Here is a 16,006-nt window from a genome sequence, read left to right as displayed (position 1 = left end):
TTAAACAGGTTCAGCCCTGAGGTTCAGGCATTATAATCAATAAACTTTTTATTTCATTAGAAAGTATTGGTGCTATGAAAAAACAAAAATTTTTCAAAGGACCTTGGAAATATAAAAATAAAAATGAACGTACGCTCTGAATGCGAAGCTTGTTGTTTTTTTATGTCCGGATCTAGGTTTTAAGTATGCTAATGATTTATGGACAAAAAAAGCAAAAAGAAAATTCCAACAGCAAATGAAGCATGAAGGGAAGATCTTCGAAAATAATATTGATTATTTTGACAATTTTGATAAAAGACTAACAGAAAATTTTTTGTTCAAAGCAGAAAGTTTAAAACATGCCGAACAAGAAGAAGAAAAAGAAGACAAAAAGACTTCTTCACCCTTATATTCAGTCCAAAAACCAATGACGGAATCACCGAAGCTTTTGAATATGAACTATTTTGAGAAACAGCAAAAAATTGCAGAACATTCCCATGTATAAAATATTTTGAACCAATTTGAAAGTCTATGGTTTAATACAATTATGCTTTATTAGGCTTGGCTTCTTGATCATAAAAAGGACGCTATTAAAAAAAAGGTGTGTTTTTTGTAAAATTTATTTTTACAGTTTACATATTGAGTCCATGTAGAAAGAAATGGAATCATTGATTCACCGTAAGCAATTGGAACGTCAACAAACTTTTAAGTAAGTTTTTTAATCTGTTGATTTATTTATGTACGAAAAATCTTTTTGGTATTAGAAACATGACTGCTAAAACTCGTAAAGGTCAGCCAAAAATGCAATCTATTATCAAAGCTTATATAAAAAAACTTTAAACCTTTGGACTTACTTTATATTCTACTTTTGTCATAAAAATTGACTCTCGCACTACAACAAGTTCTCTTAATTCCAACACATCATAATATCACAAGAATTAATTGAGTCTGTATTTGAGATTTTATATCAGCATGGTTTACGTAAAGTAGCATTTTATAAGAAAAAGAATTTGTTTTAAAGCACTTATTTCACTATTAAAGGATGAGAGATTTTTAAATCTTATTTTTCAAGCCGGTTCGAAAAGGTAACAAATTATGATATTTTGTATGCCACATGAGATAAAGCTTTGAAGGTTTTTTATTATGATCTGAAAAAATATAAAATGTTATTAATTCAATAGTTCAATTAATTTTTCTACAATAGAACTGTTATTCCAGTTTCTCTCTTCTTGAATAAAGAGAGAAATAATTGAAAAAAAAATTTCCTGCTTTAATAATAGAAAATTGAAGAAATAAGAATTCATCGGATTTTTAATTCAAAAATAGCACTAAATTGCAATGTTTTTTTTTTATTCTATCAGTATTTAGGTATCGGTGAAATGTTGCTTGGATTTTAGCATGGATGAATGTAAATTCTATGACAAGTATTCCGAAACGACATGGTGGAACTCAAAACACCCTTTTTGGCCTTTGAATTTGTATAATAAAGTTAGAGTTCCGTTTATATGCCATAGTATTCGGCAACACCTTTCGAAAAGTATACAAGAATGTTACATACTGGATGCTGGTTGCGGTGGAGGATATTTGGCGGAAACACTTGCGTTGAAAGGCGCAACAGTTCTTGGAATTGATACATCGGCTGGAGCTATTGAAGTAACATTTTTTTAAAATAAATTATAATCATTTAAGCACATTTGTTTTTATTTTAACAGGTTGCTAAAAAACATTTTGAAGAACATGTTTTGACAAATTCTGCTTCAAAAATGTCTCCATGCAAAGAATTACAAAGATTAGACTATAAAAAGTATGACATTTTTGATCTTCTACCACTTAATATATCGTTTGATGTGATTGTCGCCTCTGAAGTTATTGAGCATATACGACAACCAGCTAACTTTCTATCAGCTTGTTCAAAGCTTTTAAAACCAAACGGATTATTGATTTTAACAACCCCGAACCGCAATTTCCTGTCGTATTTACTTATTGTTTTTTTAGGTGAGTACGTTTTAAAACTTCTACCAAAGGTAAGATAATTTTTTTGGCTTTATTAATTTGTTGTCTCTGTGTGTGTATTTTTTTCTCTTTCTCTCTTTTTTTTGGGAAAAAGCATCTAGGCCGTTCTAATTTCTTTATTGTCTAATTTCTTTTTTAGAATACGCATGAATATAAAATGTTTTTTAAGCCGAAGGAATTACAAAGTCTTGTGCAACGTACGTGTGGGCTGAAATGTTTGAATTACACTGGTTCTTTTTACATTCCGTGGCCCATCAATATGTGGGTACGAGAACCGTTGGGTCTAGTGAATTATATGATGTGTTTTCAAAAGCCTTTCAAAAAGATTTAACTTATGATATAAATTTAATGTTTATAATGTTCACAATAAAATTAAAAAAAAAAAATTTATTTTTGACACCATAGTAGGGTATTTTTTTTTATTTTTGACAATTTAAAACACGACTTAACCAGGAAATATCCCCACTTTGCCGTAGGGGTAAACGTTTTTCATTCGTTTTTGCTAAACCTTTTTTCCAACGAGAACGCGAATGATGTAAATCCAATGAAGCAGCATTGTTTGTTTTCTTGGTACGGAATGATTCTTTTAGGTCGACTGAATTTTCCTTTGAGAATGTGTCATGAAATTTAAACGACTGGGGTGTTTTAGAAAGACTAGTTAGCTGGTTTTTCCCCATCAGTTGAGGATGGTATTCATGAACCCAACATGACTCAATAGACGTAACATTTCTTGCGTATAGTTTTGTTGTTTCCACAAGATCAGTGAAAACAATATATCTAAAAAAGAAGAAAAGTATACCAGACCGAAAAACGTATAAAATCTGTTACTCTGGTTTTTTTCCATTTTTGAAAAGACAAGAAAAGGGATGAATATAAACCGGAATGCGAGATTCCTGTAATAATGAAAAATTATTATTAAATTAAAAACCGAAAATTGGAAATACCTCTATAAAATACTTTGTTGAAACAGATGATGTTTGTGAAGATGTTTCATTATTACATAAAACAGACTCAAGTCGAGCGATATTTGACGGAAAACTTTTAACTAAACAACGTCGAATACAATCCGGACCTTCGTTTTCAACATGTTGTAAATTTGATTGGGTTGATATAAGACAACTTGCAATGGCATTCAGTCCAATAGACGGTCCTAATAAGATTGCCTTGAAAAATTGTTACAAAAAGAAAAATATGGGAAAAAAATATACCTTCAACTGATTTCGAATGTTTCGTGCTTTGCACAAATTTGCATGATTTAACCCAAAAATTTTACAAAAAGAAATACGTTTTGAAGTAGAAGTGATTTGGGACCACATCATATAAGCATTTAAAAGTGTTAGATGGTCCCCATAAATTGATGTAACCTTTTTTTTTGCTAGCTTGAAAGGTACACCGTCCAAATCCGTTGTAATCTCGTTATTTTCAACACACATTTTGTCTTTAAAACATTTCCAAGAAGAAGACAAAATATTTTCTGTCGTTAATAAGGAAACTAATGTTAAAACCTAAAAATCATAAATTTGTTGACGCTAACTGTTAAGAATAAAAAAAAAAGCACCTCTGCTGTGCACTTCAATTCGATACTATCAAGTAAAAATTTGGCGTAAACTGGACTCAAAGGAAAAGCCGATAAACGTTTTCCCAATTCTGTAATACCGCTTGAATTGATTCCTCCTAGTCTGTATAAAAACAGCGTCATTGAAAATCCGTCTAGCAAATAATTTTTCTTTATACTTTTTTAAACAGTCCTGAGCTTTCTTTAATAAGGTATCACTAGGCGGAGATATGAAAGGAAATTTACACACATCAGTCACACCAAGTAGCTAATAAACACAATTCAAATTGGTTTTCAATTTCTACTCTTCCTTACCTTAAGCTGGAGAACTACTTGTGTCAAATCAGAATTTTTAATTGGTGGATCTAAATGGACCTATATAGTTCATTGGAGATTTTGCTTTTTGATAACAAAAACCAAAAAGAAAACATACGGGCATCTCAAAATAATTATCTTCAGTATACAATCGAAAACATTCACCTTGAGGTTATAGAACAAAAACTAATCAGTAATTTATTTTAATAAAAAAAAGTTTACCTGGAGCTTCACGCCCTGCTCTTCCAGCTCTTTGATTCGCCATGGCTCTTGAAATTTTTTCAATCTTCAAAATTTCAATTCCAAAAAATGGATTGTAAACCTTTTTTTTATAAAGGCCAGTGTCAACAACGTACGTTATACCAGGAATCGTTAACGATGTTTCTGCAATATTTGTTGACAAGATGATCTAATAAAAGCGGCAAAATTTAAACGTATAAGGACCAATTTAACAATGGAAACCTACTTTGCGTTGTCCAACAGTAGAAGGAACAAAAGCCAGTTGTTGTTTTTCATGTGGTAAAGAACCATAAAGAGGTATAATTAGCATTGAACATTGTCCTTCAATAGAAAAAGATTCTATTTGATCTTTAAAAACCTCAGTCACCAAATCGTTCGTTTTTGTTTCATCAACAATGAAGGAGGACGGTTTTAACACAAGTGAATCAATAAGGTCAAGTGGTGTGCACGTATCGAAAACGTTTCCAAGCTTATTTTGGGATGCGTAGAGAAGAAATGCTGAACGGAATTTTAATAGCACAATAAAATCTTCACTACTAAACCACGATAAACATTTCCTTAATGATTTTGAAACACATTTCGGAAGATTGTCTGGCACGAAATCTGGCGGTGACATAATGACATCTTCTTTGAGATACCAAGGGTTTAAAAAAAATTCGTTTAATGCTTTCTTTTGACCTTGAAATACACGCTTGAACTTTTTTATCACACTGCGCCATTTGGTGAATTGGCTAAACGCATTATTCAAGTTTTCACTTCTTGCATGAAGGAGAGATAAAACAGCGTGAATCTCTTCCTAATAGCGAAAAATTATAAGCTAAAAAAAAAAAAATTTTTTACCTGTCCAGGCAGAAAAGCCAAAATATCTCCTTTAGAGTCTCGGCTAACGTGAATTTGAACAATGGTATCAACTAGAACCTGTACAAAAACATAGTAAACCATCTTTTATTACACTGCTGTTTTTTGCATGCGTGAGTTTGTTTGTGTGTGTGTGTGTGTTTTGAATGCAAGAAGTTACATAAATAAACAAAGAGACCCAATCTCACAGACTAAAACAGTATTACATCTAAAGGGTCATTTGTCGAAGAACACATTTGATAAATTTTCACTGGATGCTGACGACCAGGAATCATTAGAACATTTCCTTGTCCAAAAAAAGAAGTAAATGAATGGTAGTCTAAGGTTGCTGACATGATAACTATATGAAGGTTTTTACGACGTTCAAGTAAAAGTTTTAAAAAACTAAGAAAAGTATCTGTCTGAACAGAGCGTTCATGAGCTTCGTCGATAATGATAATGCGATAGTGGCTAAGAAGCGGGTTAATTAAGGCTTCTCGTAAAATGATACCATCAGTTACAAATTTTATGCGTGTTTTTTTAGACACTTTGCTTTGAAATCTTACAGCATATCCAACAATCCCTCCAATATCAAAAATATCCGTCTTTTCATCTTCAATAGATTCACCATTCAGGTCCCGTTGAAGTATGTGATCGAAACCACGAGAACGTGAATAGGTTTTTAGTTCGTGCGAAACTCGATTAGCTAAACTTATAGCGGCTATACGCCGTGGTTGGGTTATTGCGATAGTTGAACGGGTGTAGGATGAACCCAACATGGTTTTACTTTGACAAAAATGTTCTAAAAGCATTTGGGGAAGCTGTGTCGTTTTACCAGAACCCGTTTCACCTACAATCATCGTTACTCTATTATTTTGAATGGATTGAATAATTTCAGACTTTTTTTGCCACACTGGTAAATATTCAGAAATTCTGCTGATAGGGACTTGCGTTGGATCCTTGTCACTTTTCTTCACGTAAACTCGGTTCGCACAAGTATTAGCGTTAAATTTTTCAGGCAGCTCATTGTGTAATTCGCCCAAAACCTGAGTATTCTTTCTCGATGTTCTCAACTCATGAAAATTTTCTTTAGATTGCTTATTAAGGTTACTAAATTTGTTCAGTAACATTTTTTTGTCTACTCACAAAAGCTTCAATTCATTAAAAGAACACTTCAATTTTACAAAAATTTTTTCTTAAGGGAACAAGATAGTATTTAACCAATTGGTTAAACTAGTAATTCCTTAGAAAAAAGGCAATGGTAAAGAAACCAATTTGAAAATTGTAGTTATTCATCGAGAGTCCATTTATTTTTATTTACCAATATTCCTTTAACATATTGCAAATGACATGTTGACAAGTCTGCCTACAGATCAAGTAATATGTTATTTAAAAAAGCAAAACGAAATTTTCTTAAATCCATTGTCATAATAAACTACATCAAAAACTTTTTTTGTCTGCGTAACGACTTCTCTCCATCATCTTCCATAAACAGACTATCTTTATTTTCTATATCGTTTTGGCTGACAATTGATCTTTTGTCCTTACATTAAATGAAAAAGATTTTACATTTATGAATGGTTTTTAAAAAATTAGTGCTTTTAAATTAATTGGTTTTTGGGGACTTTTCGAAGCATAACATTCAATTTCTTTAACAAGTCTCATATTTAAATGCCCCGTGTCTTCTTGCGTTTTAATACATAATCTACATTTTTATTAAAGTTAAACATCAACGTCGTGCATTCAAAGCATTCATTTCTTTGAAGGCCTAAAAATTTTTTTTGTTTTTAGAATATAAAAAAGTTTCATTATAACTAAATCATGTTATTTGTATAGACGTTAACAACACGACCATGATGCTGGGATATTTGCGATTCTAAAATTGTATCGCTTTTTGTTAAGAGTGTCGTAAATAATTACATTCAATATTTTGTTACATTCTCAATTCTTTTTCACTACTATCTATAAAATGATTTAAAATTAACTTTATATTCACTTCAAAATTATGTTGTAATTTTTTTAATGAAAATTTCATGTTTTTTTGAAATATGTTCATCTTGAGAGAGATTTATAAAAATTTGAAACAGATACAAAATAACGTTGTGCTTTTTGCTACCACAAATTTAAATTAAATTTTTGAAAATACTTATCATTTGTGAAAATGCTTTTATGTCTGATAATTTTCTGTTGAGCAAGCCGAAATAAACAAGCTGATTTCAAATTAAATTACCGAAACAGTGGAATAGGAAGAAAAAGAAAAAGGAGTTTATCTGTAACCTTGATTTGTCAAAATATTCTTTTTCACTAACCGAAACTTGCTTGGAAATACGACATAACATTGACATGCTTTTGTGAAAGTGACTGTTTTGGGGTAAATGGTTTCAATTTACTTTTTCAACAAATATCTTTAGTCAGAGCAAATTTTTAACAATAATTTAAATAATTTCTAATTTTATATAGATGAAACAAAATATACCATTTTTCTTTTATATAGCAATTGTGATTCATTGTTTTTATGTAAATAACATTTTCGTTGTTGCTACTCACTCGAAATACATTAAAAAAACTCCGTTGAATAAATCGAATGCTAGCAATGTACTTATTAATGAAAAAAATAAAAGTCAAGGTATTTTCTCAGATTCAGCACTAGAAGAAAGTTTAGTAAGGGATTATTTAGCGTTAAAGCAGTCTGAATTAAATTTTAAACATACACATAGAGTTGCATGGTATAGCATTAAAGGGATTCTTTTTTGGTTTATATCCATTATATTAGTTCTTTTTTCTGGAGTTGTTTCCGGACTTACACTAGGATTCATGAGCGTGTCCGAAGATGCCCTTTGTAAATATTATAAGACGGCATCATTGGTGGACAAGTTTTTGTAAGTTGAAGTTAGATTCTTTTAACTCACTTTTGGAGGCTATTATTTTTTTTGTGTGTCGCAATTTTATGAGTTGATAGTATTTACGATATACTGTTAATAAAAAGAAACCATCACAAACTTTTAGTGACACTACTCCTTTGTAACTCAATTGCTTTGGAAGCATTGCCAATATTTCTGGATCGTTTAATGCGTTCATGGATTGCCGTGTTTTTATCCGTTACAGTGGTTCTCATTTTCGGAGAAGTAATGTTTAATTAAATTTTAAAGGACTCAGATTTTTGTTTATCGTTTAAATTAGATTATACCTCAAGCAGTGTGTAGTAGTAAGCTTCGGATGCAAATCTTGATGGTATGATTCTAGTAATGTATGCAATCTTTTGTTTATTTCATGTATATAGGCTTCTATTCCCATTGTAAAATTCCTTATAAAAATATTTTCTCTTGTATGTGATCCTATAGCGAAACTATTAGATTGTTTCGTTGAACCAAGCACAGGTGGGTGTTTTTTATTGACATTTAGTTTAAATATGGGTAAAGTGTAAACACATACGTACTGTAGAAAAAACAACAAAAAATTATTCATTATCATTTTGTGAGATGGCTATACTATTTACGGAATACTGTAGAAGGAACGCGTGTAGATGTATTTTCTTTAAAGTTTTTAGTTAAAACAAAATGTCGCAGGGGAGGACAAAACGTTTAAATCTACTCACCTTCAGGAACGTGTTATAACTCGTAAGAAAAAATAAATTACGAATAAGCTAAAAATTTTTAAGAATTTTTTTTTCTTTAAAATTGTCTTTGTTCTTAGTTGGATTTCTCTTACAACGTTTAACTGCTTCATGTTGTTCAAAAACTCTTAATTCTGTATCGACTGTGGTAATTTTATCAGTTGTTTCACTTACGTCACAACCTTAATCCATTTTTTTAACTGTCTATCCCGTAGAAAACGACCACTAATCTTACTTCTTCAATGCGTGATCAAATAACAAATGTAAATCATATTATTCCAGTCTACTCGGGAAGTACGAAAAGCGTATGTGGTTTCATTCCGAAATTTATAACCCTTGAGACAATCAAAGAAGGTGTTTTTGGTTTCATTGCTTTATAATAAAGCTAATTTTCGATCGATTGATTGTAGTTAATGATATGAGTGATATTGTTGTCTATAATTACACAATACGCCCGCACAATTCTGGTCTCCATGCAATTTTCGATGCGTTTATTTCAGTAATTCATAGTTGTAACAAAATGGTTATATTTCTTTTTGTTACCGGTAGAACGAACTAGTACTATTAGTACACTCTCACAGTGATCCGTTTCAATGGTGCAGACAACGCAACGGTCAAGAAAGTTCTGGAAACTGTAAAGAGTTTATCACTCGAGATGTACATGTGATGTTCAATGATATGCTTAAATTTCTAATGTCACCTTAGTTTCTATTTGATTTCTTCTTTAATCCAGATTATAAGGAACTTCCGATGGTAACATAAGTAATTTTTCAGAATAGTCATCGATAACTTATTCATTTAGAAAGAAGAGTACTCTCTAGAAAAAGCATCCGAGGGATTCAAAGAATATTACTTTCCAGAGCCTTATTCCTTTGTTAACGTAGAAAACGGTAGGTAGAAAATAACAAATTATGTTGGACTTTGTTTGTTTGCTGAGCATGCATTCTTTTTTTTTATACGGTGATTATAAAACACTGGTTCTTGTTTTTGGTTTGAATTCCTTAGATATGAAGACCGAAATTTTACCACGTTATTACTGTCCAGAACATTTATTAAGTTTAAAAAAAATAAACTCCTTTTTCGTACAATTTTACCAAAACAAAAAAACCGTAGTGAAGAGTAACATCCTTTCCGTGTACAAGATAATAATATCTATAGGTTCACTAAAACGCTTAAATTTTTGGTTTTTAAAAAGAAAACCCTTGAAAGAGCCTTTAATTAAATCAGGTATTGTTAATAGATGGATGTTATTTAAAAAAAGAATCATGTGTTTTACAAAGTAGTAAAGGAGGAACACATCAATACCGAGACATATGATGTTCCACCTGCGAAATGATGAATTTTTATTACAATTATTGCATGTCGTCACATATAAATGTTTTAATAAATAATTTTCTACGTATTTTCGTCACGGTTATGCATTCTTGCTCAACGAACATATTTTTACTGAGCTCAAATGCCTATTACTTTAATTGTTAAATGTAGAAAAATCAAAATCGATTTAATTCAAACTAAATATAGACCTAGTACAATTAAAGTAAAAAGTTGTTTTCAACGTTAAGAAAGGACATTTACCGATAAAGCTTAAAATTTAAGCTGATAACCTTTACGAAACGCACAAAGAAAAAAATGATACAGATTATTCTCGCCATTGTAATTTACAACTGCAACATTTAAAAAATGTCGTCATAGGCTCGTCACATGAGCGAGTTTGAATTTGATAAAAAAAAGCCTCTTTATGTGAACAATGAGGACAAACCACTAAAAATTAACGTGTGAGTGGATAAGTTTGATACTAGAACTAAATTAAAAACGAACCTTGTGTACATGGTCCTATATCATCATTAGTTGAACTTATAGGCTCAGGTAATGGTTTTACTTTAAGCGTCATTTTGCGAGTTACTTTTTCAGTGACGGGTAAAACATACGGGCATGTGGTGCAATAAAATTGAAGAGAAGGATTATCACGTACTAATAAAAGATTGTGACATGTCGGGCAAAATAATGCCATTGAACACGACGTCAACGGATATTTAATACAGAGTAGAGATATTAAGTAATGAAAAAACAAAACGTATTCCAATGAATGAAATTTACATTTCAAGTATGCCTTAACAAGAAACCAAAATAAACGCAAATGGCAACAATTTTAAAAGAAATTGTCTTTTTCGAATATTAATATTGGTACTGAAAAAGTTTTAAAAATTCAAGAATAAAAAAAAAACTATTTATTTTATGAAATAAAAAGTGAAATCAAACAAATATTGCTATTCTTTTTATAGAAGAAACGCTTAAAGGAGATAAAATGAGCCACCAACAAAAAAACCCTAACGCTTGTTAAATAGTTTTATTTGAAAGAATGGAAGACGTGAAAAGAGTGCATACAACAAGGTCAAACATTAAAAGATAAGAGAAAAAAGGTCTGTTTTTAAAAGTGTCAAAAAAATTTTTTTTTACCGTGACCGTACAGTAAATGCGTAAAAAGGTCACAGCATTTTATGTTCTGTTCAACAAAAAAAATAAGAAATTAGAACTACAGTGTAGGGAATGGCATATGAATTCGCAAGACATAACGACCCATTCAATATTGTCTCAAGTAGAAGATGAAATAATTGTTAGTGACACTGATTTTGAGAAAACAAAGAATGATTTGAATGAAAGAATAATAGATCAAAACAAACAAACCGATGGTAGCAACACAAACAACGATCATACATCTTCCGCATCACCTGCCCAATTCAATTTGACAAATCAAAAATTTTTTAAAAATGAAGGCTCGCTACTTCGACTGTTTCAGTCGGATTTTTTTGATATATATTTGCATATGTACTATCTATATAACCGTTTAGAGCCTGGTATACAAGACTATTTAGTCAACCTTTTGTACTGCCGTACAAAAAATGAAATTTCTTTTTATCTTCCTCAATTATGGTAAGACTCATTCTATCTTTCACCTGACATTTTCTGTTAATGCTTCCGAAGTACTCTAAGCGTTGTGCGTCGAAAAAAATCCAATCTAAGTCGATTCCTATTATACAAAGCAGCAACATCTATGGATTTCGCTCTGAAAATATCTTGGTGGTTTACTGCATTATCAGATACTGCGAATGAAGAAATTCAAAGTATTGCGCATCAATTGTACCAAGAAGTAGAAATGGCTATAGTTAATTCAAAAGCTTCTATAGCAAATGGTTCTTCTAAACAACGTATTTGCGATTTTCATGTTTCTGATGTTTTTCAAAGATTACGGGTTGTTACATATCTGGAAACAAATCAGCTGTATCAAAATGGCGTTACCCAACCTCTTGAAAACGTAAATGTTTTTATATTGTTAGGAATATTGAGGGTGATAGTTTTTTCTCTGTGACACGCAACTTTTTTCCGTGTCATTGAACAGACCTTACCGCCTCGCGCGAATTGTGAATGTATAAGCAACGCTTCTTTGGCTCACACTACAATGAATTCACCTGCGAATGAAAAGACGATAAACGAAAATTGTCAAAATTTCATTCCTCCATCAAATTGTAAGCCAGGGACTGTTTATAAGTTTTATATTCTATATACTTTTTACTTCTACCAGTGAATTTGAATTTACCCACGTTTGAACCATTGCACAATAAATCTCAAGATAAAATGCAAGACAGTTTCACTAATGAAGATAACCCGGGTGAACAGACATTAAGCAAACCATTTAAAAATGCAGAGAAAATTAATAATTTTTCACCAAACGAGTGTTTGTTAAGCAGTCCGGTAAATTCATTGGAAATCAACGGAAACCTCGAAGATATAGCACAAGGTCTGTATATACATTGCTACTCAGTGACGCTTCAAAAAAAGTCCTGTTATGATGTCATAAGTCATCCAATTTTATTGCTTTAGAACATAACCGAAATAATAAAAGCATGGCAACAACATCAACTGTTGACAATCTTTTGTTTTATAAGTTGTCAAAAGGTATGAGAAGTACTAAAAATGTTTTTTACGTATAACCTTATCTTTTTTTTGTATCTTCTAACATATCAAAGAAACAATTAATGCAGATTTCATGAATTCAACCGGAATGCTAAAATTACCTAAATCTTCTTTAAGTTTTTCGAGTATTGAATCCAAGTTAGGGTGTCCCTTTAAATCAATTTTGTCTCCGGGTAAAATTGACACTACATGAAAAAAGCTTTTAAATAAAATTGAAACTTGCTAGATGTTATATCTATGGATAGTGAAATGCAGCAGTATATTGCGAAACAAATGCGATGTGATTATTATAATTTGGTACATTCCTTTATCAATACTCTTATAGAGGTAATAAGCTTCCTGGTAAATGCGCTAGAAAGAATTATTACATACAGGTCAGCATATTACTGGTGCGAGAACCAAATCGTTCTCTCCGTTCTCCTTTTCTTAAGCTGATATTGAATGCAATGAATGATGTAAGTCGTAGTTTGGTTTTATAAGCTTCATATGTATGGCTCTATAGTGGATGTTTTCTAGACGTTGTATGGTGGCTGTCTCAAAGGGATCTTTTTCTATGACATGCCTTAGTATTCCTTTCGAAAAATTGACACCGTCTATTTTCGCGAAAGGTTTTACTTTTGCACAGTCGCATTCACTCCAAGTCCACTATTTTTTTTTAAAGTCGAATTTTGCTTTTAGCAATATTTCATTTTAGATTCTTCGGTTCATACCGGAAGAGTGTCGCGTGTTATCAACAAAAAGGCGGGCTCCTTTTTTGCTTGTTTTTGAAATAGCTGATCTTGATGAGGTATATTTAGATTGGGGGGAAACAGTCGAAATAGTTTGAAAAAAAAATGTATTTGTAGGATTTGCACCTTCTTGAAAGTCAACAAAAAACTGATCAAGCTTTTCACGGTGCGAATCCGTACAAAAATCTATTTTTTTTTAATTGCCAGTGTTACTCTTTGTTTTTTAAGAATGCAATAGCATCAAGAAAGAGACACCATGTATTGAATGGAACGATTTATACGTCTATAACATGATTTTAGAAGACGTGAAGGTACTATCATTTTAAACCTCCAAGACGTTCTACACGCTGCAATGACTGCATCAATTTCTTTGCATGTAGAAACGCAATTTGTATACACCACCGTCAACCTTGCAAATGGACGAGAACGGGCGGGAATCATCTCTACACGCTTTAAAACGATGTATGGGGGTTTACGGTAAGGTCACGGATTCTATTTTTTTTGCGTTAATCTCATCTCGGATATTATTTATTTCTAGAAAACGTTACTACCGATAAAACTGATAGCACGCCCTTACAGAATAAAAGTAAAAAAGGTGGTTAATAAATTTTTTTATACTGCCTATTTCAAAAAAAAATATCAGGTTTTGATACGGCAGTGAAACTGAATGATCAATTTGACTCTAACAATTCATCACATACATTTACATCATTTAACGAACCTGACACATTGTCACCAGTTTCATATACTAGAAAAAAAATACATCAAAACAGCTCGAGCTCTTTATCAAATTGCGAGTATCCTAATAGTAGTGAAAGTATGGATGATCCATCAGTGTGTCAATCCTCAAAGCGTTCAGAGAATAATTTTAAGGAATTCCCTTTAAAACATTCGAATTTTTTCAATTTTTCAATTTTAAAAGAATTGCATTATGATGATGAGCAAAATTTAAGAGGTGTTAACACGAATCCTTTAATTATTGCCGACGTTGCTACAGTATTCAAAACAAATTCGTCAACGTCTACCGAACCAGATCATCCCGATTCCTCAAAACATGGGTCGAATCGAAGTAAACAAAACGATAAAAAAGTAATGTCTTTTAACAGTGCAACAGCAAGTCATTATGCAGCGAGTGCGAACTCAGTTCGCAAAAATTTATGGGGCACTCTTTGGGCTAAAAAAAAAAAATACTATAAAAAAAAGTCAGTTTTTGGTCGTTTAAAATCGTGGGATATTGCTAGTATGTTAATTATTTGCGAGTCGAATTCTAGTTCTTATTCTTATAAAAATATTTGTAAAGGTGTGTTTATCAAAGGTGGTGACGATGTTAGACAAGAAGCTCTTGCATCTCAATTGATTAAACAGTTCAAATTTATTTTTGTTGAAGCGAATATACCTTTGTATCTTTACCCGTACGACGTGCTAGTAACCGGATCCAATGCTGGTAGGTTAAACTCCCCATAACAACGTCTGCTTCAAATTGCGTGTGTTCAAAGGTATTATGGTATTTGTTCCTGATGCCATTTCTTTGGATTCTCTTAAAAAACGTTTAATGGTTGATTCTATTGCAACTGTTTTTGAATGTGCTTTTGCTGATAATATTTACGCAGCAAAAAAAGTACATGTTTTTTTGTTATTTTCCTTTCTGATAATGCTTTTTAACTGTTAGAATTTCATCGAATCTCATGCTGCCTATTCTCTAGTGGGCTATCTTCTTCAAGTTAAAGATCGTCACAATGGTAATTACCTTTTAGATGCGGAAGGTCATATTATTCATATTGGTAAGATTAAAGAAAACTTCTTTTTCAAGCTAACAGTTTTCATTCCTTTATTAACGTGTTACCGATGAACTGCAATTTGAGTAGATTATGGTTATATGTTGTCTAATTCCCCTGGAAGTGTCAATTTCGAGTCATCTCCGTTCAAATTGACCACAGTACGCTGGTTAAAAAAAATTTTTTTTCTTTTGTTATTTACCATTAAAAAAAATAATAAAACGCGTAGTATTGCACAATGTTTCTTGTTACCATTCGTTTTTAGGAATTCATTGATATTATGGATGGTGAAGATTCGGACAACTTTGAATATTTTCGAAAGCTGATTGTCCAAGGGTTTTTAGAAGTTCGTAAGCATGCTGACCGGTTATTTTTAATTGTTGAAATGATGCTGTCGAGTGAGTAATGAACAATATTAAAATTCAATAAAATTCATTTTATTCTTTTTTTCAGTGCCTCAAATGCCTTGCTTTTTAGCTGGAACTGAAGCGACGTTCTTGGCTTTAAAAAAACGCTTCATGTTAAACTTAACAGAGGAAGTGGTAAGACATCTTGATTACTTTTTAAAATCCAACTGTTTTGTTTGACTTGAATTTAGTGCATTCAAAAAGTTCATGAACTTATTGATATTTCCGTCAATAATTGGAGGTCTATTCATTATGATACTTTTCAAAGGCTTACAAACGGAATAATATAATGTTTTTTCAAACATTAACTAATTCGTTTTTGTTTTCCTGAGAATACTATTTAATGTTGATCTCTATGGATTTCGCCAACAATTTGAATTTCGCTTAACCACTGTTTGCTGAGAAAAAACTAAATTTGAAACAAACATTTTGCGATTCATATTTGCAACCAATCTTTATTTTAAAACATCTTTTGAAAAACTATCGCTTTGTAATGTTTTAACTGTTTTTGGTGAATTCGAAAATTGTATTAAAATCATCAATAAATGTACAAAGCTCCTTAAATACTTAAT

The 16,006-nt window shown here is 31.5% G+C and overlaps 4 protein-coding genes across 20 annotated transcripts; 3 read left to right on the top strand and 1 right to left on the bottom strand.

Moving 5' to 3' along the window:
- The first annotated feature begins 5 nt into the window (after positions 1 to 5).
- On the top strand, positions 6 to 2,484 carry LOC128884193 (ubiquinone biosynthesis O-methyltransferase-like). 9 transcript variants are annotated; one of them, XR_008459270.1, is made up of 9 exons: positions 6 to 129; positions 177 to 478; positions 539 to 580; positions 633 to 688; positions 744 to 1,064; positions 1,341 to 1,403; positions 1,469 to 1,632; positions 1,692 to 2,003; positions 2,132 to 2,484. XR_008459270.1 is itself a non-coding variant. In XM_054137360.1 (7 exons), the coding sequence occupies exons 5-7, from the start codon at positions 1,378 to 1,380 to the stop codon at positions 2,321 to 2,323; spliced, it is 759 nt and encodes a 252-aa protein (XP_053993335.1). In that variant the 5' UTR covers positions 136 to 478; positions 539 to 580; positions 633 to 688; positions 744 to 1,064; positions 1,341 to 1,377; the 3' UTR covers positions 2,324 to 2,484. The 9 variants fall into 9 exon arrangements, 3 of the variants coding, with proteins under 3 accessions (XP_053993335.1, XP_053993337.1, XP_053993336.1); XR_008459271.1 differs by having other exon boundaries at positions 1,341 to 1,632; positions 1,692 to 1,783; positions 1,846 to 2,003; XR_008459272.1 differs by having other exon boundaries at positions 1,341 to 1,632; positions 1,692 to 1,974.
- LOC128884190 (putative pre-mRNA-splicing factor ATP-dependent RNA helicase PRP1) lies at positions 2,379 to 6,828 on the bottom strand. 3 transcript variants are annotated; one of them, XM_054137357.1, is made up of 13 exons: positions 5,794 to 5,887; positions 5,167 to 5,741; positions 4,943 to 5,020; positions 4,329 to 4,898; positions 4,085 to 4,271; positions 3,981 to 4,027; positions 3,863 to 3,922; positions 3,727 to 3,815; positions 3,551 to 3,671; positions 3,201 to 3,497; positions 2,937 to 3,155; positions 2,821 to 2,885; positions 2,379 to 2,769 (listed from the first exon to the last, which is right to left on the bottom strand). In XM_054137357.1, exons 2-13 carry the CDS (start codon positions 5,716 to 5,718, stop codon positions 2,412 to 2,414), a joined length of 2,643 nt encoding a protein of 880 aa, XP_053993332.1. In that variant the 5' UTR covers positions 5,719 to 5,741; positions 5,794 to 5,887; the 3' UTR covers positions 2,379 to 2,411. The 3 variants fall into 3 exon arrangements, with proteins under 3 accessions (XP_053993332.1, XP_053993331.1, XP_053993333.1); XM_054137356.1 differs by having other exon boundaries at positions 5,167 to 6,828; XM_054137358.1 differs by lacking the exons at positions 2,379 to 2,769; positions 2,821 to 2,885 and having other exon boundaries at positions 2,990 to 3,142; positions 5,167 to 6,828.
- A 570-nt stretch (positions 6,829 to 7,398) lies between these two features.
- On the top strand, positions 7,399 to 10,171 carry LOC128883669 (uncharacterized). 5 transcript variants are annotated; one of them, XM_054136273.1, is made up of 14 exons: positions 7,399 to 7,818; positions 7,946 to 8,064; positions 8,120 to 8,170; positions 8,220 to 8,316; positions 8,381 to 8,458; positions 8,506 to 8,556; positions 8,633 to 8,700; positions 8,768 to 8,906; positions 8,963 to 9,051; positions 9,102 to 9,209; positions 9,258 to 9,305; positions 9,355 to 9,442; positions 9,558 to 9,779; positions 9,833 to 10,171. In XM_054136273.1, the coding sequence occupies exons 1-14, from the start codon at positions 7,770 to 7,772 to the stop codon at positions 9,886 to 9,888; spliced, it is 1,263 nt and encodes a 420-aa protein (XP_053992248.1). In that variant the 5' UTR covers positions 7,399 to 7,769; the 3' UTR covers positions 9,889 to 10,171. The 5 variants fall into 5 exon arrangements, 4 of the variants coding, with proteins under 4 accessions (XP_053992248.1, XP_053992246.1, XP_053992244.1 ...); XM_054136271.1 differs by having other exon boundaries at positions 7,899 to 8,064; positions 9,836 to 10,171; XM_054136269.1 differs by having other exon boundaries at positions 7,899 to 8,064.
- An 815-nt stretch (positions 10,172 to 10,986) lies between these two features.
- Positions 10,987 to 15,963, top strand: LOC128883668 (phosphatidylinositol 4-kinase-like). Of its 3 annotated transcripts, none has more exons than XM_054136267.1 (22): positions 10,987 to 11,483; positions 11,535 to 11,865; positions 11,950 to 12,076; positions 12,133 to 12,348; positions 12,432 to 12,506; positions 12,578 to 12,697; positions 12,751 to 12,851; positions 12,899 to 12,979; positions 13,027 to 13,164; positions 13,219 to 13,311; positions 13,370 to 13,418; positions 13,481 to 13,563; positions 13,633 to 13,729; positions 13,791 to 13,838; positions 13,896 to 14,492; positions 14,553 to 14,696; positions 14,749 to 14,870; positions 14,922 to 15,033; positions 15,118 to 15,188; positions 15,293 to 15,425; positions 15,481 to 15,569; positions 15,626 to 15,963. In XM_054136267.1, the coding sequence occupies exons 1-22, from the start codon at positions 11,026 to 11,028 to the stop codon at positions 15,722 to 15,724; spliced, it is 3,384 nt and encodes a 1,127-aa protein (XP_053992242.1). In that variant the 5' UTR covers positions 10,987 to 11,025; the 3' UTR covers positions 15,725 to 15,963. The 3 variants fall into 3 exon arrangements, with proteins under 3 accessions (XP_053992242.1, XP_053992241.1, XP_053992243.1); XM_054136266.1 differs by having other exon boundaries at positions 13,791 to 13,847; XM_054136268.1 differs by lacking the exon at positions 13,027 to 13,164 and having other exon boundaries at positions 13,791 to 13,847.
- Positions 15,964 to 16,006: the final 43 nt, after the last annotated feature.

This window comes from Hylaeus volcanicus, unplaced genomic scaffold (genome assembly GCF_026283585.1).
Source record: "Hylaeus volcanicus isolate JK05 unplaced genomic scaffold, UHH_iyHylVolc1.0_haploid 12237, whole genome shotgun sequence".
Lineage (NCBI taxonomy): Eukaryota > Metazoa > Arthropoda > Insecta > Hymenoptera > Colletidae > Hylaeus > Hylaeus volcanicus.
The sequence above is the reverse complement of the archived record's forward strand: the minus strand, read 5'-3'. Positions and strand labels throughout refer to the sequence as shown.